The sequence below is a fragment of the Sinohyriopsis cumingii genome, chromosome 5, assembly GCF_028554795.1.
Source record: "Sinohyriopsis cumingii isolate HCF-2022 chromosome 5, ASM2855479v2, whole genome shotgun sequence".
Taxonomy (NCBI): domain Eukaryota; kingdom Metazoa; phylum Mollusca; class Bivalvia; order Unionida; family Unionidae; genus Sinohyriopsis; species Sinohyriopsis cumingii.
The window spans coordinates 23,565,580-23,591,456 of NC_142965.1; the positions used below are offsets into that span (position 1 = coordinate 23,565,580).

At 34.0% G+C, this 25,877-nt stretch overlaps 1 protein-coding gene and 1 pseudogene across 1 annotated transcript; both read left to right on the forward strand.

Annotated features, from left to right (window-relative positions):
• The first annotated feature begins 20,403 nt into the window (after positions 1-20,403).
• LOC149798785 (toll-like receptor 8) lies at positions 20,404-22,557 on the forward strand. Its single transcript, XM_089957293.1, has one exon. The coding sequence runs from the start codon at positions 20,404-20,406 to the stop codon at positions 22,555-22,557; it is 2,154 nt and encodes a 717-aa protein (XP_089813419.1).
• A 104-nt stretch (positions 22,558-22,661) lies between these two features.
• Positions 22,662-25,066, forward strand: LOC149798786 (toll-like receptor 6; annotated as a pseudogene).
• The last annotated feature ends 811 nt before the right edge of the window (positions 25,067-25,877 follow it).

Consider the following 25,877-nt stretch of genomic DNA (forward strand, 5'->3'; position numbering starts at 1 on the left):
GAACTAACATTTCGATTTGACCCATTTTATGAATTAACGATCATTTGTAATGCTACTTGAAACCTTATAACTACTCTAGTGTCTATTCAGTATAAACCCGACGCTTTGAAACCCAGCCGCATGTAGTGTTAAATTACAGTTAGTATCAGATATAGTGCAGCAGTCACAAAGCAGTTGTCGTGAGTATTTGATACGTAGCTAGTATGGTAATGCAATCTTTGTAATAAGATTATAAAAAGTAATGAGAAAAGAGTATCATTGTTGTACTAAATATGAAACGTTGTAGACAATCTCAAGCGATGTGCAAATTATTTGGTGAATCCAGAATGAAAGATTTAAAAAGCTAAGGTGTTTTATACTTTAAATAGTAAAATTCAAGCGAAGAGTTAACTTATTGAAAACTAAAATCCCACGTGATGCATATTATGGTTCAGGAGATCTTCAGTTTTCAGAGTCGAATTTACAAAAATATCTTATTCAGTTCGACTGTTTCAGGATTGCACATACTGCAGTATTAAGATGTTGCTTGGTGGATTTTCCGTTCTTAAAATATAAGTTTGCTTATGAGTTGCGTCGTGGTTTGTTTGTCTTTTAGCATCGAAAATTATTTTATGCTTCAAACATTTCTCCTATTCACCCCCCCACACACACACACACACATACCCACACACACCTTCAGTTTACAAAATAGGAACACACTGAACTTAATTTAATACAGTTTAAAGGGTTATTATTATAAAACCTCTGGAAAATAATCCCAGTATTTTGCAGGAATGTTGTAATTATCACAATGAAATGAATATCTCAAGAGGACATCTTCAGAACAAGCTCCACGTGCAGGCAACTTATTATGAAATTAATATTAAAAGTGTCCACTAATTGTGAATAATTTATATGAATTGTTAATGTCTTCAAGTTTACAAACCTATTTGCATTAGTTAATGCATGAGTATTTTCTAGAAACTAATTCTGCATCGGGAAAATCTACCCAAAGATTTCCTAATATAAACAATATGATTAACACCTTCTGAACTAGATTTCAAAATGTTTCAAATTCTATATCGTGACTGAAAGAACGTTTCATATTAATATTTTTATTGGTATTATCATTTTTTGAAAGCAGTTGGTTGAAAGCAATACAAAGCTATTCCACGTGTATTTTTCGTTCTCTTTTTTACAGTAGTTTTATACCAGATAAGGTAAGGATGCATTAAAACAACGTTACTCTGTCGCGAGATTTGCGTTATTGCGATAACAGGATGCTACCTTTTCGAAAACAATAAGGGGAAGATTTTTTCATACACTTGCATTAATGACAATCCTTGCGAAATTCTATTCTAGAACCGAGAAGTTAAGGGAGTGAATTTTCTCTTATATAAGATAAATGGGCCTGGTATCCGAAATGTGGGAGGGGTTAAATCTATTTGCTTCAACACTAATGCACATAGAATTTGTATCAGTCATTAAAAGTTTTCATGTTATACCTTATTTGCTGTTTATTTTATTGTAATAGAAGCTGTGCATAAGCATGATACTTCTAACACTGTAAAGTCTCCATAGATTGGCTTGCTTAAGTTCATCTTCTTGTCCCTTGAACTAACTAATGCCGTATCTTTACCTATTAATCTTCTGTGTAAATATATTTTCTAATAATATTTCTATTCGAATGTGAATATTTCTGTAAATGTTCTTGCAACTGTATTAACGTAGTGTGGTAGAGAGGCAAAAAGTGTGGGAAAATATTGTTTTGATAAAATGTTAAAATCAATAGAAAAAAGAAACAAAAATTATAAATGATGGTATGAAGGGCATCCTTCCAATAAAGGAGTTGTTGAACACAACACCATTATAAAATGGGATTAATAATAGCAATAATTAAAATTACTGCAACACTTAATGTGTGTGTGTGTGTGTGACTTGGATTTTTAACGAACCCACGACCTCCCGCATCCGAGGCGGTCGCTCTAACCACTAGGCCACCGGAGCGGTCTCCAACACTTAATTGAAACAGGTGCAGATATATTTTAGTATCATGATACATTTCAACTGTGTAGGCGTATTCTACTATCATGGTACATTTCAACCGTGGAAGTATATTTTATTATCATGGTACATTTCAGCTGTGTAGGCATATTCTACAAGCATGGTACATTTCAACTATGTAGGCATATTTTATTATCATTGTACAATTCAATTGTGTAGGCATATTCTATTATCATGGCAATATTACTAGTCTATGCTCTTAAAATAAGTAACAGAAAAGAGTCAAAATCAATAAGATTTATAAAATTCTACAAATAATTTATTTACCTAGAATGCAAAGTAAAAATGAGAAAAACGAACATACGATATTACGAATTAAATTCCATATAATCCTAGAACTACAGTCTCAAATCCTAATAATAAATATTTTGAGAAGTTTATGCTCTTTCATTTTTCTACAAAAGATTACACAACCTTCATTTATATTTTTACTTGTTTTCCTACAACAATATTGGAAATGGTTTATTTTGTTGATATCACGTGACTAATGGACCTCTGGTGTCAGCGACATGTAGGTTGCGAGATTTGTACAGTCTTCTGAAGAGTGATGCTAATCGCGACTTCCTGGTCAAATTTCATCAACGCTGTAATTTCGTCTCGTCTGTCAGTGGATTAAAGACATAATGAATAATATACTCGCAATTGCTGAGAAAATAGATCGTATTCCTATCGATTTCATGGAGGTATATCTGAACGAAAGGTCGTTCAAGTTTGCAGGTCCGGCTAGTAAGCGGCTATCCTATATCTACACCTCATAGTGTCCGCCAATTCCAACTTTTCGATAGGTAATGGATTCTGACGCCCCAACGTTCATTTCCAAATATCAAAAATGGGGCGGCTAGGGTCAGAGGAAACTCGGATCGCTCTGTAGATAGTATTAATAAGAACGTTATTTATTTTTAAAAAAAAGGTTGAACTGGCATTGAACTAGTCTGGTTCCCTGCTTCGTATGCTTCCTGCGTTGCACTCCGCTACATGAAGCCAGGTGAACGCCGACGCCATGTTGTCAATTGATCAAAACAAATGGCCTCATATGGAGAGATCTAGATAACTTACCGTAGCACATTTATCCCTTTCATATTCTGATTGTTGGTGACACAATGTGAACTTTACTAATACTTTCGATTCGAACTATAGCAGCCGTTATCCTGTGTTCAAACTTAACCACCAATTAGGTCATATAATAATTTTTACAAATAGTTTTACCAGTAGGCGAAGATGAAGGAAAAGGGTACGCTCTACGATATCTTGATAATACTGCACATTTTGCATAGTGTCATCACAAAGATTCTTTTTCTAATCGATTTCTTGATAAATTTTACATCGAAATTAATATGAGATGGTGTACGACAGCTAAATATAGCCAAAGATTAAGACGAAAATATCACCCCTCTTTTACGAGGGGGTGAGAGGAACGATTGTTTTGCAAATATTGCACACTTCACACCAAGTCATCTAAACTAAACTAGTTGCAATAAATTCCTTGATCAAATTTACATCGATATTGATATATCTTTGTACACGAAACATCAGACTTTGCCAGATATTAGGATCGAAATAGCAACCCTATTCCGCGAGTGGTTGAATGTGACGATATTTGGTCCAGTATTGTACATTCCGACTGTATTATGTACAAAACATCATTTGCAATCAATTCTTTGATACCTTTCGCGTCGGGATTGATGTATAGTGGTAGATTATATCCTTCAATTGCCAATGATTTAAGACCAAAATACCATCTCCTTTATATGAAAGAGGGGTGGTGTTGGTGACGATATTTTGTCGAAAAAGTCTCTCTGACACTACATCATCGAACAGTTCGATTTGTAATTCATCCTTGATCAAGTGTACGTTGACATAGATGTATCGTTCATAACAACTCAGATTTTGACAAACATTAAGACCAAAATAATATCTTCTATGAGGGCGGAGGATGGTGTTTTTGCCTATATTGGACATGTTTGTCTGACTGACATCTAAAAACTTCCTTTTGCAATTGATTCCTTAAACAGTGTGGCTTAGTGACTGCCCAAGCAACCCTCACAACTGGGGGTTGGAGCTGAAATTATCATCAACAACCTTTTTGGGGGAGGGGGACCCAGAATTAAGTTTGGATGGTGTAATGTTAGAATTTCTTGCTGTGCCACTCCTTGAACAACCGTACATTGATACCTATATAGTGTGTTACATACATTATATTCATTGTGTGTCATTAGGCAAGGCACATTACTTGCTCAGTAAAATTTAATGTAATGCTGTGGGTTGTTTTAAGATTTCGAAAACAAGCCAAACATGATATGGTTTAAGAACCTTCTTCATAGTATATACAGATCTATACTAGACACCTACTGTTCTGTCAGCATTCCTTCAATCTACATGAATCTCATGGTTTTATCAGGGCAAAATAAACAGAATGGTCAGTCAGATTTGACATGTGTGTCAAATGGAACTGGGGAGAATGAAATTTATTTTGAACAAGTGGTAAGGACAATCCAATAAAAAGTAGTTACATGTCTTTTTATTCCTGTTAAATGCATTCAGGTTTTATTTACATGCTTCTGGTGTTAAGATCTGTTCAACAAATTTTGTTGTATCACCATAAGTGAAAGACAATGAAATTATTTTAATGTTAAGTGCAGAACATCACTATGTAATGTTTTCATCATTGATTTAATTTGCTTCCATAGTGAATACTGTTTGCAATATTCGGTTAATAAAAATCCAAACTTTAGTATTAATTTAATATTTTTGTCAGTATCAGTATAATGTTGAGAGATTAATAAGGTAAAAGAGTTGAAAAGTGGAGAATTTTTTTACTTGTCATCATTTCCCAAAATAGCACATGCAATGGAACCCTATGTTGATTTATTTCACTGTCACAATCGTTCATCCAAATACATGTCCAAAGTCTTTTCTTAATTTAACAAAATATGTCATTAAGTTTAAATGAAATTACAAATAAAACAGACTGAGAAGTAGATTAAAGCAATGACTGAACCTCATATGAATAAATTAATATGGACAGCAATAGTTCCGAGTTACTTTTATTTAAATGTGTATACACAAATATAACCCATACTGACACGTGACTTGCTTACACTTGCTTTCAGTATATCAGCAATTATTTATCTTTCAAGCATGAATCCAATACTGGGTTTTATGTGTTTGACCTTTGCATTTATATATATGCTAGTCCATATGGCTTTTAATCCATGGGTCATCAAGTAAGAAGCAATACACTGTATAAAATGTTTTAGGTATTTCATATATTCCAAGTCAAGAGCCATGAACTACTTGGAGAATCAAGAAAATATGTTTTCGCTTCAGAGTATATTCAAGACATTGCTCAGTCTGGGAGGGGTGGCCTTAAAGCTTAAGCTATTACATTTTAGAAAAACAATGATTTCCTTTCCGAAATACTCGAGAAGGACCGAAAAAGATACCTAACACTGGAGCTGCAGAAACCAATGTTTGAATGTGTATTGCAACAGTCCATATGAGGCTGCTGAATTTGTATGTTGTGACCTTTATCAAAATGATGCACCTAGAAAAATGCAATTGGTATGAAATTTGTAACAGTGTAAAATCAAATAGATACATCATGCACCTGACTGAATATGTGGAAGCTAAGCTGACGTATCTGGTAAAACTGCTTTTCACCTGACTGATGATTTAATTCAACATGTAACAAAAACTTTTGATATCACATCTATCATACGTACATGCTGGTTCATTATTTAATGCATCACCTGTAGAAAATAATCATATATTATTCAGATCAATCAAGTAAATGTCTCACCTGTCACCCTGCTTGATAAAAATTTTCTATTGACTATAACCTTACCAACAGGGTAGAAGAAAGCTGGGAATGTGTTTAAATTTAAAAATGATGTGAACGACACTGACCCCTCTACAGTTTGGGATTTGATTTTAATTAAAAAATCATTCAAGATTCTCAGATGAGCTTGAACTTGCATCAAAAAATATAAGGATAATAAGGGTTTTGTAGACACAAAAGGGAAATGCCTGCTTATTCTGAAGTCCAAAATTAAACCAATTGCTGTAGAGTTAGAGACATGTATTGAAACATATAAAAAGTTACGCCCTGACATTATACCAGCTGAAGACACTAGCACTTTAGATGGAATGAGTAAGGTCTATAGCATGCCTTTGCCAAGGCTGGCACATGAAGTTAAGAAATGTTGTGCAGGTTACTTAGCAAACTAAATCCCCACTTGTCCAACATGTCACTTATGTGAATGTGAGGGAAATTAATATATAGTTACTGTAAAGTTTCCATTGATTAATAACTGCATGTACAAAAGGGTAACTATTACAAAATGTGTGGCAGCATAGTGGATGGTCCATGATGTTTTATCATCTTAAGATGACTATACATGGCTCAACAATAACTGAGAATAATGACAGACAGTTGTAATGGATTCGATTCAGTTTTAATTTAAAATGGGCTCCTGCTACTTCTATGTATTTGCCCTCATCTGACATGCAGTTTTACTATGGCAGCTATAAAGGATTGCAAATGGGTAACGATTTCAGGTTGAATTTATAAAACGGGTATATAATATCCAGTTTGGTTAGTCTTCAATGGATCTTATACAACACGTTTCATGATTTATTTTGCATCATTATCCATCTGAGATTATGTTTATTACATAGTTTTTATTTTCTTGAAGATAGTTAATAGAGACAAAAGAAATAAAATTCTTTTATACCGGCTCAGATGTTGCAACTTTCATTTGTTGCAAGGAAAATAATAGTCCCAGATGCTAGTTGAATTAATAATGTGCAGTTCTATAACCAGTAGCATTTAAAAGTTAATTTGCTGTTTCAAATTAAAATTCAAAGACCAACTGTACTTCCAAACCAATAGAACATTTCACACAGACAGTATCAATAGACAGCATGGAAATTCTTGTGATAGACAGCATGGAAATTCTTGTGATAGACAGCATGGAAATTCTTGTGATGTCACATTGTTGGTTTAGGTTAGTCAAGCCATATTCATCAATTTTGGTGAGAATGTTTAACAATATTTCCAATGAAGTGTGTCAGTTGCGCTAAAACGTTTTCCAGTGGATAAAATTGTTTCCTGACAATTCTGGGAGGTAGGTATCCTGATTGAATATTACTTTCCAGATTCAAAATCCAGTCCAACTTTGCGATAGTCAATTGAGGACAAGAATCTAAGTCTGTTTACTGAATCTGCTGGTGCCTGTATACATCTGTGAGCACTGAAAGACCAGAATGTGGTACAAAAAGCTTGAGTTTTTACAGATCATATATCATTTTCAACTTATCAATAAAGTAATTACTTTGTGGCAGCCAGCCTTCACCTATACATCAGATATACTGTCAAAATTATTCAGAAATGTTGTCCATAATATATATATATATATATATATATATATATATATATATATATATATATATATATATATATATATATATATATATATATATATATTGCTTTAGGTATGGCCAAGATGGGGTTTTGTTTGTTCATATGGCCCAGTCCTTTAAGCATCTGCTTTTTTTTTCTTTTGACAAGTTGTTCCATTATTTTATCTGCTGGTGTATGACTATCTGTCTTCCCCCTGATATTGACAAAAAGGCCATAGATACTTTGATATGCAGTACACTAACTATACAAGGTCTCTAGAACATATTTAATTATGTTGTTATGAATCTTAAACATCAGTATCCCAACCAATTAACCCTGTCAGGTATGTGTATAACATCCAAAAGCTCCATGTACAGTACGCCAACCTGTAACACGGTATGGACATATGCTGCAATAAATCTAGATAAAACACAAGGTATTGTACTTGACCCCTACAACATAAAATATTGTATAAAGTGATAGCTAAGAGGTTATAAAATTGGCGAGCAGATAATAAGCTAGTGAAATGCGAGTCATTTGCCAGACAGAGGTAGACTGGCCACAATCAGAAATTGAACCCGAGTCTTCCACTGTGTCTATGGATGCTCTGCCACTCAGCTGTAGAAGCTAATAATATCAAGCCATACATCCAGACTGAACCTTATGTATAAATATTGGTAGAAAGTGAGTGTTTTATCGTGTGATACATGCTGTGCATTGGATAGTATAGTATGAACATAACCTGTAAGCCATTTACAATATATGTTTGTACTTTTAAATATAATGTGAATATTTGTGTAACATATTGTTGCAAATTGAAGTTCCTTTAAGAAAATTTGTGTTGGTGTTTAATCCCTTAAACCTTAAATGAGAGTTACTGGAACACTATTGTACTGATTTCTGTTGACACTATGGTTTTAAACTAAGTAATAGATATGAGAGAAAACCAACAAGTTGTGTAATATTAAAAAATAAAATTATTTCACTAAAAGACAAAAAATTAAAATAACATAAAGTATTGCAAATTATAAACCAAATAGTCCTAAAAGTTCTATTTGAACTCCAACTCTATGAATTTCCAACTGAATTCTAGTGATGCCACTAAAACACTTGTGTGTTCATTAGTACTTTCAAGTCTGGACTATTGTAACTCAATTATGTTTGGTTCATCTCAATATCTACTCCAGAAACTTCAAAATGTTCGAAACACAGATGTTCAGATCATTCTTAGAGTACCACGATCAGAACACACCTCCCCACTGCTCTCTACCCTACACTGGCTATCCATTCGATCCAGAATCAAACGCAAAATGTGTTCCCTGTGCTACGTTTTACTGACGGACTCCAGTCCAACATGCCTATCCGACCTCACCCATGTGTACACACCAGCAAGATACTTACGATCCTCTTCTGCCAATCGTATACTCATTATTCCCACTATGAAAACGAAGTCATATAGACAATGTTCTTTTGCATACCAGGGCCCAGCAACGTGAAATGAATTGCCCACTGAACTTAGACACAAAGACACAGTGATCCCATTCAAGAGTGTTCTTAAAACTCATTTATTTCGACTGCAGAAACAAACTTAAAGACCTAATAATGTTTCCTACCTTAAATATTTTCAGGATGTTTTTTATGTTTTCTAATTTCATGATGTTTGATTTTTGTAATAATATCATTATATATCTTTTTTATGTTATAAGTGTTGTCTAATGTTGTAAAGCGCTTAGAGCTTCTAAAGATTAGGCTCTATACAAATTCCTCATTATTATTATTATTATTATTATTATTATCATTATTATATGAAACTACGTAGCAATCACAAATGCTAATTTTGATAATATATTATCATGCAAAATATCAAGATGTAAGTATAAACATATGAGGGCTGTTCCATTAAAACATACATGGGACCCAGGGAAGGCACTTTTAAAGTGGGGTACTCACCCTTAGATGCAATTTAGAATTTTCGTATCATCTAAGTATGATCTCTGTAGAATCAAAGTACCCTGGCATATATTTGTAAAACAAAACTGCCTTCTCTGGGTACCATGTATATTTAAATGGAACATTCCTGAGTAAGATAGCAGCTATCTTGTAGTAAATAAGTACAGGCGAATAAAAGCATTAAACTCGATCACAGTGTCACCCAAATTTCATATTGTTTGATAAACACGTTTCAGCAGAAAAAGACTTTCCCTACTTGTGGCAATATTGGTCACAGCTACTGACTTCTTTATTATGAAAATGTTCAAAATGATGATAATTCAATGTCTGTTTTTAGTTGGTCTAAAAGTAAGGGTGTCCTGTGACATAACTTCAAGGAAAGATGAACCAAAGTTCAATGATATATTCAAGTGGCAATAACATCTGAAAATTAAACAATGCTTGTTCTAAGATGCATCATTTTACTAAATAAGATGCTGAGAAAGCTGGGGGATGTAATGGTTAAGACCAAGAAGATTCAGAAAATATGACATTCACTGTAAAGAAGTTAAAATTACTGGAACATCTCAACAAAACTTCAACAAAAGAGAATATCTTAAAACCTTTTCATGAGTTTGTTCATTTTTCATAGTGATAGCTATTATCTTCTCTTAAATTAATAATTATATTAATTTATTGCTCGAGTATGCACTCCCAAGCTTAAGCAGAAGTAACCTAATTAGCCAAATCATGCCACGTTTGCCTGTTGGCAATGCTACTGCAAGAAATATTTCACAAAACATGGGGTTACACAGCAAATGTTCTGTGCAAGTTTCATTCCATGAAATGGTTGTCAAGTCCCATGTAGGATATAAGTTATACAGTTTGAAGATGCCATTTCTTAACTTCCCAAATGAACAACATATTTACATGTTTTATGAGTGAATCACTATTAAACACAGTTTCTGCATTTGTCTCCATTGATATTCACAGAGCAGCATGCAGCAAATTGTTCTATATCGGAGAGTGTTACATCACCCAATGATAATAGTCTAATATCTGAAAATTTGGTAGTTAATATTTCTAATTCACTTTTTGATATTGGTAATTTATCATGTACAGAAACATGGCTCCACCCTCTTTCAGTTCCTATGAAAATGAAATGTGATGTAAAGATCAAATAATAAACAGGACATGTTTGTTTTAATAATACTAAACAGAATGACTGCATGTGTGTGTAGTTACAATAAGTACCGGTAAGTGTGTATTGTGAAGATCATCTAGACAGAGCTAATTTGGCTACTGCCAGGAATGAATTTAGGTCTTCTATTGTGTCATTGGATACTCTGTCACTGAGTTATAGTAGCTTACATAATGTCATTTGTCTGGACTGAATATATGCAGCAATGCATGTAAGATATTATCTGTTGAAACAAAATAAAATAATAGTGTAAGAACAGTCCTCTCTAATTTGGCATATAGTTTTTATCCATAGATTGCCATTAAGTGTAAAAAGTTTCAAATTGTACCAAAATTTGTCAATTAATTAACGATACATATTTATATTTAATTTCATACTCAAGTGACAGATCCAAAACATGCCTTCCCCACTGCCTCTACCTCCAAATAGGTATTAAGTACAATGTAATGTGTATGTAACAAATGTATACCCTATGTCCAAGACTGGTAAGGCTGGGTCGGTTTGTGTAGATACTGCTAAGTATAAACAGGATCATACTGAGTCAAAACTTCATTTTTAGTTGAGCTGATGGATACATCATTAACGGTGGTGCCTTCATCACTGGCCAAACAGGTAGAAGGAAGCAAGCGTTTCACCCAGGCATACTCTGATCTGCATGAAGCCCCTGAACATATAGAAAAACTCGAAGTATGTTAGGAATTTAAAAAACACTATACCTATGCTATATAAAAAACACTATACCTATGATATATCAAAACACTATACCTATGCTATATCAAAACACTATACCTATGCTATATAAAAAACACTATACCTATGATATATCAAAACACTATACCTATGCTATATCAAAACACTATACCTATGCTGTATAAAAAACACTATACCTATGATATATCAAAACACTATACCTATGCTATATCAAAACACTATACCTATGCTTTATAAAAAAAACTATACCTATGATATATCAAAACACTATACCTATGATATATCAAAACACTATATCTATGCTATATCAAAACACTATACCTATGCTGTATAAAAAACACTATACCTATAATATATCAAAACACTATACCTATGCTATATCAAAACGCTATACCTATGCTATATAAAAAACACTATACCTATGATATATCAAAACACTATACCTATGCTATATCAAAACACTATACCTATGCTGTATAAAAACACTATACCTATGATATATCAAAACACTATACCTATGATATATCAAAACACTATACCTATGATATATCAAAACGCTATACCTATGATATATCAAAACACTATACCTATGCTATATCAAAACGCTATACCTATGCTATATAAAAAACACTATACCTATGATATATCAAAACACTATACCTATGATATATCAAAACACTATACCTATGATATATCAAAACGCTATACCTATGCTATATAAAAAACACTATACCTATGATATATCAAAACACTATACCTATGCTATATCAAAACACTATACCTATGATATATCAAAACACTATACCTATGCTATATCAAAACACTATACCTATGCTATATAAAAAACACTATACCTATGCTATATAAAAACACTATACCTATGCTGTATAAAAAACACTATACCTATGATATATCAAAACACTATACCTATGATATATCAAAACACTATACCTATGCTGTATAAAAACGGTAAAGGGCTACACAGCAGCAGTCTACATGACTGCACATCAGAAACTTAGAGATAAATAAAGGAAAAAAAAACAACAAATAAATGAATTATGTTACTCTGTCATGATCATGATTTCAGTTTTACATATAAGTTTCATTATTTTTCTTTAAAGGACCCGATTATAATAATAATATATATTTTTTACAATCCCATAAATTATCATGTTAGAGTGAATACCCTGTGTAATGTTAACAGAGATACCTATTGCAGACTTCAAAATAGTACACCTTGACTATGACTATGGGTACTTTACACATGCATTAATAGTAAACAACATTTGGTTTTAATTAGTACTTATTAAATTTACATATCTTACTGATGAGTTACATTTTAAAAAAAACATGTGAAATAATGAAAAAAAGAATTTAGAAAAAGCATGTCACTTTTGTACGAGACAAAAGCGGGTATCAGCACAATAAACATCCACTTAAACAAGGGCTTGAACACAATCCTTCAAGAAAAACATTCAAACTTTGTACAAATGAATCAGTACAGAATGTTGCTGACACGTAATGTAGATGCAAAGTGAATATACTATACTTCTGTCTATGCTTCTTTACCTGTACTGGAGTCACTCTTGTTGGCGATGACCTTTGCCCCTTAGAATAGGTGCGGAAACCAGATTGACACTCCATTCTATAAATCAAAATTAAAATTAATAATGAAACAAATCCTTTCTATTGTCAATAGATATCGAAGTTCAATCCAGTGTATATTGAAACAAAATACTGATTCGAATCTTTTGTTTTATATATATATATATATATATATATATATATATATATATATATATATATATATATATATATATATATATATATATAATGCTGCTGACATTAATTGAACATACAATAATATTAAAGTTGTCATTTATACAAGTGGATATATAATTTATTTAACTTAATACCATGTAGATCCGATCACACGTTTTGGCATGTATACGTAGTTTTATTTAATGCTTTACCCAGACAACCCACTAAACGCCCCTTCCCCCTAACCGCGCACCTTCATAAAAAAGACAGCATTTTGGTCTTAATCTTTGGCAAAAAATAAAGCTGTCATCTGTCGCCCTAAATTAATTCTGATGTACAAAGTATCAAGGAATTGATTGCAAATGGAATCTTTTGCAAATTACATGATGCAGTCGGAATGCACAATATTGGACCAAATATCGTCACATTCACCCCCTCGTGGAATAGGATTGCTATTTCGATCCTAATATTTGGTAAAGTCTGAGGTGTCATGTAATGCGAGATATCAATATCGATGTAAACTTGATCATGGAATTTATTGCAACTAGAATTTGTTAGCTGACTTAGTGTGAAATGCGCAATATTTGCAAAACAATCTTTACCCTCACCCCCTCGTAAAAGATGGGTGATATTTTCGTCTTAATCTTTGGCTTTATTCAGGCTGTCGTACACCATCTCAAATCAATTTCGATGTAAAATGTATCAAGGAATCGATTGGAAAAGATTTTTTTTATAAAAAAATGATGCTTTGTAAAATGTGCAGTATTAACAAAATATTGTTGTGTGTACCCTTTTCTTTCATCTTCGCCTACTAGAAAAAATATTTGTTAAATAAAATATATGACAAATTGGTGGTTAAGCTAAAACACAAGATAACAACTGCTATAGTTCGAATCAAAAGTATTAGTAAAGTTCACATTGTGTCACTAAGAAAAAGAATATTGAATGGAATCAATGTGCCGCTGTTAGATTAACTAGATCTCTCCATATGAGTCCATTTGTTTTACTCACGTGACAATATGGCGTCGGCGTTTGCCTGACTTCAAATAGAGGAGTGCAATGCAGGGAGCATACAAGGCAGGGAACCAGACTATTATTCAACCCCATAAACAGTACGAATTATAGTTTTAGTAACTGTTTCAGACCACATTTACGTTCAGAAGTATAGAAATAATAACTGTATCGTCATGCTTGCTAGTTCTGGAGGCTTTATGCAGGGGGGGGGGGTGCACCCCCACCCCCAAAAAAACAGCATAGTTAAATAAGTAATTAAAACATTTGGAGAGTGGTGGTTACTGTTTTTTTAAGTGGCCTTGTTATAAGTAAAGGTCTTGAGGCTGGAGCAAAAGAAATGATTAGATTAAACAACCAATAGCGGCGCTTTTAGAAGTAACCTTTGGTGACTGATTTTCTTGGTTTCATTTGGCAAACCTTCGAACACTTTAACCTCTTCTTTTACAGTCAGTTTTGAATATCAGTAGCCTCGGCGTCTTGAAGTCAAATTTGTATGACTGGTCGGTTCGGTTCTTTTACGTAAACATTTGACGACATGTTGGCTAGATGTGTGGGTAAATTTTGATGACCTGTGTATTTTAGTAAAATTTACTGGAATTGTGGCCATGATCGGTTTTTGGCAAAATTGTAACAATTGGTGACCTCGCACAAATGTTTTAGCAAATATTGATTCCAAATCAATCCAAATTAAGTAAAAGTTACAAAGTTAGAAGAAAACCATTTTTAAACGTGTTTTTCTATAATCTTGTCATGAATCGAACAGGTAGTTTGGAAAATGACCTAAAAGTCTTACAAAATTTCTTTAAAAAAGTTAAAGTGCTAATGAAAATTCATTTCAAAATATGATTTTATGAACTCTTTTTAATTTTTAAAAAATAATACCATATAGAAAAATGGCTAAAACATAGGCAGCTGTCCTGGGCCTCGCACTTTCCATTCAAGTATTTTCCCCAAAGTGTCAATGTTTGCTTGTTCTTTATTTGTTGTTATCGGTTCTTGCATGGGTAAGGAAGCAAATAAGTAAGTTAGGAAGGACGAAATAAAGCTAAAGAAAGATGCATGTATGCGTGATCCACGATCACTAGGCGTATATAAAATAAATTATCTACCTCTGTGTTGTGAAACTGAGTGTTTAATAAAGTAGATACCATAAAACAAAAGCTACAGTACAAATTAAACACAATAAATACTATGGTACTTTACTCTGTATATCATTCTCAATGACTGATTGTTTATTCAAATAATTTGATAATCAGTCACCATCTGCACACAATCCGTTATCATTGTTAATAACAAATGTTAGTCATTTGCCGACATCTTAGGTTTACCTGGGAGTGTTTTTCGGCGTGTTATTATAAATGAGAAACACGAGGACAAACTTGCATGCCTACAATCTATTTTATTTTCAAGCGAAATTTAATAAATTTGTTTTGAGCCAAAGTCACTTGATAAAATCATATATGTGTTTCGGCTTTCCATTGTTCGTTTGAGTATTTTAAAACTTAGACCAAAAATCATTTGCATAAACTTCCTGTTCTTGTGTTATTCAATGCGTCCATATAAAATGAACTTTTACCCCCACCACATGGATGGAGTCCATAGTTCACAATATTAAGCATATTAACACCGGAACGCCTGAATTTTCTTATTTATGGTAAATGGTCGCCCAAAATTAAGGGAAAAAGACGAAGTTCGTTCACTTTGTTTGAAAATACGATAAAATCTGGCGCACTCAGGTTCCGAATAGCCTTACAGTGGGCTGTTGTTATCGTTCCAGGACGATTATAAGATTCATTCCGTATCCATTGATATCTTTGAATCGTCGTTTTTGAATAAAACAATGATATTGGGATACTATAAATAGATACTGGTTCTGGCTTGCATAACTGGAATGTGATTTTTGGGCGTTATGTAATTTTATGGAGGCAGTGTTAAGAACACGGCACAGTTTAGGATTTTCAAGGCACATTGAAGTGGATACTGATTTGTGGTTATTTGATTCATGAATAACGGAATTTCTAAATATTAGCTCACTACAGGTATGTATTTATTCTGAACATTTAACATTAGTGTGTTATGTTAGATGTAAAAAAAACCTAGCATCGGTAGAAACTGTCTTGCTATAGATGTACTATGACGCATTTTGAAAATTTGAAACCGAGTTACATACATCGGATGTAAGTTTGCTCAGAAAATATAGATTTTAAAAGAATATTTTCATTAAATACAGGTAAAAACAAAGGGCAGAGTGGGGGGGGGGATATTGACAACACTAAAGATTTAGACTTATTTGATTTGTCCACATTACATCACACGTGTTCCTGTATGTGCTCTCTGCCCTAATCATTAAAGTGGATTAATAGACAAAACGTTTAAAACTTTTATTATACGGTTAGCAAATTGTAATCGTCCTTTTGTGAGATGCTATTCTTTTGAAGATGATTTACATTTGATGACGGCTTAGTTTTGGGGACTGCATCATTGGAGGACAGATTATCTTTATGTTGGGTTTATCTTCAAAACAGTGGTTGAGGAAGAAAAATGATTTCTATATATCTAACATTCCACATCTATATTACATCTTTGTTGGAACAGTGTGGTGTTTAAAGTTGTATTATTTGAAACTAATATGTTGTTAAAAGCACAGCTTAATATTTGCTTTGGTTCGATTTGTTTTAGCACCTTAACAGCTACATTAAATGATGTAATCTTTGTGATAAATACCTCTTAATGTAAAAACTTATAGTATGTAACTAAATCTTATAGAGAAATTGTACCAAATTAAACCTTGGTTTCACTCAGCCTTACAGATAGATTTATATCATCGAACATAAATGTCATGTTTTTCTTTTCCACGCTGCGAAACGCTATATGACTTTGAAATCTGTATAATGTTGCTACTGTAACGTCTAATCAGCTTACCATAACGCTTCTGAGACCCAGGATGGACGAATGATCAAAAGTGCGCGCCTTTACCGATCACTGCCTTCTCATATCTGTCAGCGTAGGTTCGACTCTCGAGCTCGGTCAATGGGGGTATGGGAGGAAGCTTGCCAGTTCTTCCTGGGATTCTCATGGATTCATCCTCCACTAGTTATACTGAACGCCATGTCTAGCCAGTCGTATGGTCCAAAATGACGTTAGACCAACAATAACAAAACAACAACAACTATTATGTCACGCTGACTCTAAGTGAAATAAGGAAAGTACCTCGGCATCGTAAATAATGTTTTTATGGTTATGCTTTAATGCTCGGTTTACTTAACAGTATATGCTAGGTTTAACAATGCATCAATGCATCATGTCTCTCTGTTTCTGAATCTCCGTATTATTGTGTCTATGTTTGTTTTTGCATTTATATATCACTCAGAGAGAGAGAGAGAGAGAGAGAGAGAGAGCAAAATGTATCTGACACTAACACACCAGGAGGATTGCTAACCCCCACGAGGCCCCAAAAAACCCGTTTTCGAAATGGATAAGCTGTGCCACGTACGAATTGCAGAATCTACGTTGTTTGTGATGTACTCTGTATTGATCACATATACTATTCTTTCCTAATTCATGTGTAAATTCATGCCATCAAATTTAAATGAATTTCCCAAATAATATCACATTTGACAGCGTACTGATTACATCTTTTATCGGAACAGACGATTAAATCAAAATTATGTGTTGTATTGTGTGGTATGAATGTGAAATAGTTATGAATTGGAGACAAATTGGCGGTTCGTATTTGTTCTGATTACAAACCACGACTTGACATAAAAAATCATATTTATCATTTAAGAACCAGAGACTATGACACATTTGATTTTAATTATAACACTTTACTTCGTAAAGGTATTTCATGAGTTTTTTGTTCTCCGTGATTAGTCAATTAAACAATATGTTTGTCGGGACAAAAGTACATCTCCATGGAGCAATGGTCTGGTCAAGGACTTCTTTTCTTTATGATTTTGATAAGGTCATTTGACCAGAAATTATTTCCTCTTACTTCTTGACAAGAACAGTAAAGCCGCTGTGATGCATTGCTGAGTACAACTTGCATTTCTTTCAGATAGGATGAAAGAGTATCCAAAATAACTAAAATATAATTTCCTACCGCTTTCTTAAGTCACGTATATGTATATGATCACGCAATGAAAACGAGATGAATTAACTAAAAGGGGGTGGTGTTAGCCTGTTGCGCCTAAGTGTGAGTTTAGTTTTTTAAAGTTCGATTTTGGAGCACGTTTAGTATATAATAAAAAGAACCTTTTCTTTTCCTACATTAAAATATCATGTTTCTGGTACACTCGATGAAATATATCCGTATTAAAGTAGGAAAAGAAAATATCCGGATATATTTCGCCACTCGTTAAAATATGTCTTTGGTACCACACGATGAAATATATTCGGTATAAACGTAGGAAAAGAAAATAGCCTTTGTGTATTTTTTTACCAGATATTTGCATCGTTTTATTTAGAACAGTGCAGTAGAAATAAAAATTTTAAAAAAATTATTTAGAGTCGGAATTGCTTCAGATAATAAGAAATATTGGCCCGTTGCAGCCCTGTGTGGTAAACTTGCCTTAATCCGACAGACATAAACTTTTTCCCAATGCCAACAGTAAAAACAAAAGTTCCCGTAGGCGGGAAAGGAGAGTTCACACAAGGAAGAGTTCACGCATTCGCAGCCAATCAGTAAAAATTAATCAAGAGTATATTATGCAAGAATTTCATTTGCCTTTTTTGGACAAATCTGAATTGCATCAAGTAGTATGTTAAGATATCGTCTTACCAAAAATGTTAAACTGTACACACTTTACACACACGCACAAAATCCTTATTATGTGCATTGCAAACAGACTTATTAACACTAGTGACTCTGTTTCCACCGAGTCAAATTAACCACAGTAGCTGAGTTGGTACAGCGTCTGACTCGTGATCTAAGGGTGGTGAGTTCTGTCCCCACCGAGGCCAGCAACATTTGTGTCTCCTTAGGAAAAACGCTTAGCTCGCATCTTCACAATAGTGTATGAACACGCATATGTGATAAAAGTGCCGTTTAAAGCAATAAGCCATGTGACGAGGTAATCATTAACTGAATTATAGTGTGTATGTACCAGTGGACAGGAGGGCACAACTGACCGATATGGCTGTGAAAGAAACTTTATTTCGTGATAACAAATTTTATCATAGCTCTGTTAAACCGATATTGTGGCAAAGGCATCTTGACAACCACAGTTGTTTTAAAGAAAGACTACATTCAGGATGCGAAGACGCGTCGTAGGGACAGTAGAACCTTTGGTGTTTTATTTTCCAAGCATAAAACAATCTAGAATCTCAGCTCCCACTTTGGAACTGAGCTAACTAACCTGACCTTTCGAAAGCTCTTTTGAAGGACACATACTATAATTTGTTTCGTTGTGTTATCCTAAGCGCTGAACAAACATGTCCTAAGGCCAATGAATGGGTTGTAATCACAATCGAAAAACAGAGAAATTTACCTTGTGAATAATGAAATCAGCAATTGATTTCAAAGCTTTCTAATTTAACTAGACTGGTAAAGTCCAAGTGTGTGTGTGTGTGTGTGTGTGTGTGTGTGTGTGAGAGAGAGAGAGAGAGAGAGAGATAGAGAAAGAGAAAGAGAGAGATAGAGAGAGATTGGGGTAGAGATTTTAACTGCTCTGAAAGTTTTTACTAATTGAAATATGTATTACGACAATATTATGTATGTTTGCTTTCGTGATGAGTAGAAATGTTTTTGGGACACCACAATCATTGGTATATTTATTTAGATGCATAAATCAGTATTCACAGAGCAATAATGCGCAGTATGACTATTATAGATAACTCTTCCAGAAAATATGCTTTTTGTATTCCTTTTTTTCTAAGGTTTCATATAGATCTTATGTTCTGTGTAACAGCTGTAACATATTACAGTCTGCTTCAAGATTTCGTTTTCGTTCATGTCCACCTCCAGAATACAAATGTTACATAGGTCATAAAAACATTTGGGAACCAAATATTCTCCTGATAACCTAACAAGCAAACCAATGATGGATGATAATTCAAGCCCCTCATCTCTGTTTAGTGTTGGTATTTGAATCACCACCCGTCTACACCATTCTCCTCAGATCACGTGACCATTTTAAGTCACGTGATCAAAATTATTCACTGATGCAGTGTGCTATTGCCGGAAATTTCGAACTCTTAAGATATCTATGATCTGATCATGGGAAATTGCAAATGATCATGTCACACACATTGTTTCAAATGTCTCTTACACTGTTTCTAATGTCCCATATATTGTTTTGAATGTTCAACCGCTGAATTTTTCCTTTACTTTCAGATTTCAAGTATGACTGTTCCATGGGATAATTTTGAGGTCGGTCGCAAGCATTGGTTGTGTGTTTTGGTATTTTTATATGCCATTTTGACCCTTTCCAAGACCGATGTCCAATGTCCTAATCCGCCATGCAAATGCAAGAATAGGACTGTGACTTGCACACATATATCGTACATTCCGCCACTACCAAACAACACTACAGCTCTCATTTTTGACAGCAGCTATTTACCTTCGCTAAGTAGAAATTCATTTTCAAACATAACAAATTTAAAGCTAAGGACAATCCAGCTTTCAAGATGCGCGATACAAAACATCAGCTTTGATGCACTATGCGACTTTAAGTTGAAGCTGGACAAATTAGATCTGTCAGGAAATATCGGCATAAACAAGCAGCAACTGTCTTTATCACTGAAACAATTAATCAGGATAAAAGTACTCGTCATGAACCAGATTAATATGAGATATATTGAGCCAAATTATTTTAAGGGTATGGAGAAGTCTGAACTGGGAGCAATTCATCTTCAAAACAACAACTTTCAGAATATAAGTGATCAGGAATTCCAAGTGTTCCAACATCTGAAACACCTGGATTTGTCAAACAACATCATTTCTTTGGCGGAATTGTCAGGTTTAGATCGTTTGGAAAAACTGAGGCTCGATTCTAACATGCTTGTTAAAGTGCCCGATTTCTGTGTGAATGGGTTCAACAAATTTCCCAAAATTAAAACATTGAGATTAGATTACAACATCATCGGCACTCTGTTGGAGGCATCCTGGTCTTGCTTAACGTCCTTAAAGGAGCTGCACTTAGATGGGAACAAGATTCAATATTTGGATGACAATGTATTTTCTCAATTTCAAAGGCTTAACAGGTTGTATTTACAATCAATGAGGATAGAAAGTATTTCAAGATTTGCGTTCAATAATTCGAATTTGAAATCGTTGTTTCTTCGAGGATGCTGTATTAAGTTTACAAGTTATAACTTGGACTACGCAAACATCTTTCAATGGACTCCAAATCTTCAGACACTTACAATGGATTCGAACAACCTGCGTTACATAAATGCCACGTCCTTGATGTCTATGTTATCGCCACTAACGAAACTGATGTATCTCAGTCTACGAGAGACGAAGTTCAAGTATTTTCCAGCAGACTTTTTCAAACCACTCGTGTCTCTACGACATTTAGATCTAACTTCGAATCACATATATGAGTGGCCAATTACATTGTTCAGTAGCGTAAGGAAACTACTAACCCTACTAATGGCACACAATAAAATAAAAGTCATTAAAGAAGGATATTTGCCTTCGTCTCTTATGGACAATTTGACCACACTGGATCTGTCAGGCAACCCATTTGACTGCAGCTGTGAAAATCTTTGGCTTAGAAAATGGATGAATAATATACTGCACCAAAAGCCACATATTTTCTCCAATAACTACCCTAAATCTTACAACTGTACAACGCCGCATAGTCTGGAAGGAACACTGCTGATGACTTACAACCCAACGGATGAAGATTGCAGACCTTGGGGTCACGTACTTATGGATATCATAATAACATCAAGCGCTGTTTGTTTTGTCTTTGCATGTGTGGCAGTACTTTATATTCAAAGATGGAATATCCGATATATATTGCATGGAATATCGATGCGAAGGAAGAAGTATACACTCCTGAAGGACACAGGTTTTCAGTATGACATCTACGTCGCTTACTCCGACAAAGATAGATCATGGATACGAAACGAACTTTGGAGAGAACTCCAACAAGAAAAGGGGCTCAAACTTTATATTAGAGATATATCCGAGGATCCAGGTGTGGCAAAGTGCGATTCTATCGTCAATAATATGTACTGCAGTAAAAAAGTTATTTTGGTCCTATCCCCCAGCTTTATGTCGTGCCCATGGTGTCAGTATCAACTACAGGTGGCCCAGGATCGCGCGGTTCACGTTGGCTCTGAATGTCTAATACCTATTATCATTGGTGACTTGAAAATACGTCACGTGACTAAGTCCCTGCACGTGCTATTGAAATATGTAAATGGGATAACGTGGAGTGAGGAAGAGGATGGAAGAAGATTATTTTGGACAAAATTGCAAGCATCAATTGAAAACTCTGTAAATCTAAATAATGATATCGAGGATGATTCACTGATAGTAACTTAACTTGATATAAGTGGAAAAGGAACCAGAATATAGTTCTTGGAAGCATTGTCATAAATACAGTATGAATCTATTTCTTCTCATTCATAAGCAGATTGAAACTATCAATGGATGTTTGCTCCTAAAAGTTTATTAATAACATATTTAAAATTGTTTTTCTTTTTCTTTTCCATTTATAGATTCACTAAGACTATACTCCGCTGTATCCACGGATAAAAAGGAAGAAGGAGTATAGAACGCCTTTCCCTTTTGGAAAACAGTCTGATGACATTGCTAATAAGGCTAAAATGCTTTAAATTGTACTTTCAGCTTAATTTATGTTACTCCAAAGGGTAATGATGAGAACCACTATAACATTTATTGGAATCTTTGCATTTTATCCTTGAAATCTTGCATTTTATCCTTGAAATCCTGCATTTTATCCTTGAAATGTTTTTCTTCTCTCTAACTTTAGAGAATGTTCTGATGAAGCAAAACGACTAAAGTAAGGATGGAATGGATTGCCTAAATTATAAACAGTATTTTGAGGAAAAAATGATTTCATGCAGCAAAATTGATAAATGTTGTAAACTAACATATCGATTTGACAGGTTAAATGTCTAAAATTTGAAAGCTTGTATCGATATTCGTGTTTAATCCTGTATAATTCTTAATCCTTGTGACGCTATGGAATGCTTAATCGTTGTGACGCTATGGAATGCTTAATCCTTGTGACGCTATGGAATTCAGCCGAATGTAGTGGGAACTTAAAACATATAGCCAAGAAATTACAAATGAATGGTCCGTATATTTGGTATTTATATTTTACGTATGATAGTATGTGAATTTATAACAGTACAATTTGTTTACGTGCATATTTTATTAGTTAGTCTATCACTGCCGATACAGTATGGTTAAGTAATCATATTATTAATATTGCAAATAGTAAAACAAAATAGTATCATCGTTCTTTTCAATGCACTTCCTTAAAGGAGCTGCACTTAGATGGGAACAAGATTCAATATTTGGATGACAATGTATTTTCTCAGTTTAAAAGGCTTAACAGGTTGTATTTACAATCAATGAGGATAGAAAGTATTCCAAGCTTTGCGTTCAATAATTCGAATTTGAAATCGTTGTTTCTTCGAGGATGCTGTATTAAGTTTACAAGTTATAACTTTGACTATGCAGACCTGTTTCACTGGTGTAATAGTCTTCAGAAACTTGCGTTGGATTCGAATAATCTGCGTCACGTCAACGATACGTCCTGAATGTCCATGCTATATCCACTAAATAAACTGATATATCTCAGTCTGCAAGGGACGCAGTTCAAGTATTTTCCATCAGACTTTTTCAAACCACTCATTTCTCTAAGCCATTTAGAGCTAACTTCGAATCACATATCTGAGTGGCCTCTTACTTTGTTCAGTAACGTCAGCAAAATGATCAAACAACTAATGGCAAACAATAAAATAAAGGTTATCAAAGAAGGATATTTGCCTTCCTCTCTGACAATTTAACCACATTGGATCTGTCAGGCAACCCATTTGACTGCAGTTGTGAAAATGGATGAATAACATACTAAAGAAAAAACATAAACATTTTCTCCAATAACCATCCAAACTCTTACACATGTATAACGCCTTCTAGCCTGGATGGAGCACTGCTGATGAATTACAACCCAACGGATGAAGATTGCATACCTTGGGGTCACGTACTTATGGATATCATAATAATATCAAGGGCTGTTGTGATCGTCTTTTCATGTGTGGCAGTACTTTTTATTCAAAGACGGAATATCCGATATATCTTGCATGCAATATTGATGCGAAACAAGAAGTACACACCCTTGAAGGAAGCAGATTTTCAATATGACCTCTACGTCGCTTACTCCGACAAAGAAATGCCATGGAATCGAAACGAACTTTGGAGAGAACTCCAACAAGAAAATGGTTTTAAACTAGTTATCAGAGATAAATCTGATAATCCAGGTGTGGCGAGGTGGGATTATATCGTCCATAATATGTACTGCAGTAAAAAGGTTATTTTGATCATATCCCCCAGCTTCATGTCGTGCCCATGGTGTCAGTATCAGCTGCAGGTGGCCCAGAATCGTGCGGTTCACGTTGGCTGTGATTGGCTGATGCCTGTTGTTTCTGGCGACTTGGAAATACGTCACGTGACTAAGTCCTTGTACGTGCTATTAAAACATGGAAATGTAATAACGTGGGCAGAGGAAGAAAATGGGAAAATGTTATTTTGGTCAAAACTCGTTGCATCAATAGAAAATGACGTAAATCTCAATGATATTACTGAGGACGATTCCCTAATAGTAACTTAATTTGATTTTAGAGTAAAAGAGGACCATATGTTGATATCAATGTATATACGGTTTGACCTTATCCGGTTGTTCTTATTTCAAAGGAAATTGAAAAGATCCCGGGAATTTTTGTTTTTTTCGTAACGGTTATTATAATTAGAAATTTGAAATTGCTGTTTTTCTCCGATGAATAGATTTTCTATATTAAAGATACACTCGTACGTAATCCCGTATCTTTAATTATTTAACGCAGAGTGAAAGCGATAGATAGATAGGTAGATAGACAGATAGATAGATAGATAGATAGATAGGTAAGTAGGTAGGTAGATAGATAGATAGGTAGGTAGGTTTGTGGCTGGCCGGATACACAAAAAGGAGAATAGGAACATTTTCCAATGGAAAATAAATTCCGACGTGATCTTGCTTTCATTGGATATGGAAGGTTTTTATTATTTTCTGCTCCTCACTATTGTGATGTTTATTTATATTATACTGAGTGCTTAGTTTTTGTCGAAGGCTGCACACACATAAAAAATTATTGTCTCTGACTGAAAGTTGTAAATAAGATCAGAATATTCTAGAAACAGATTTGTTTACAATTTACAATTTGATGAAATTTTCCATTAACATGACTCGTGTCTAAGTCAAGTGGGTATATATATATATATATATATATATATATATATATATATATATATATATATATATATATATATATATATATATATATATATATATAATGAGAGAGAGAGAGAGAGAGAGAGAGAGACTATTTAGCAAACAAATACATAATTTGTGTTATTAACATCAGTATATGGATGGATTTGTTTCAGTGTTTCCAGTTGTGTCCAAATATAGAGAGGAATTATTTACTATTTCATCGAATGGAATTACCAAGTGCTACTTGACTTTGGATATACACTACCTTGGGTCTAATTGGAATTATTGTGAACTCCTTCAAATACATTCTGGATTGCAGTATTTAGGTACATCAGGGCATTCAAGACTATCAGAATTCATTCGG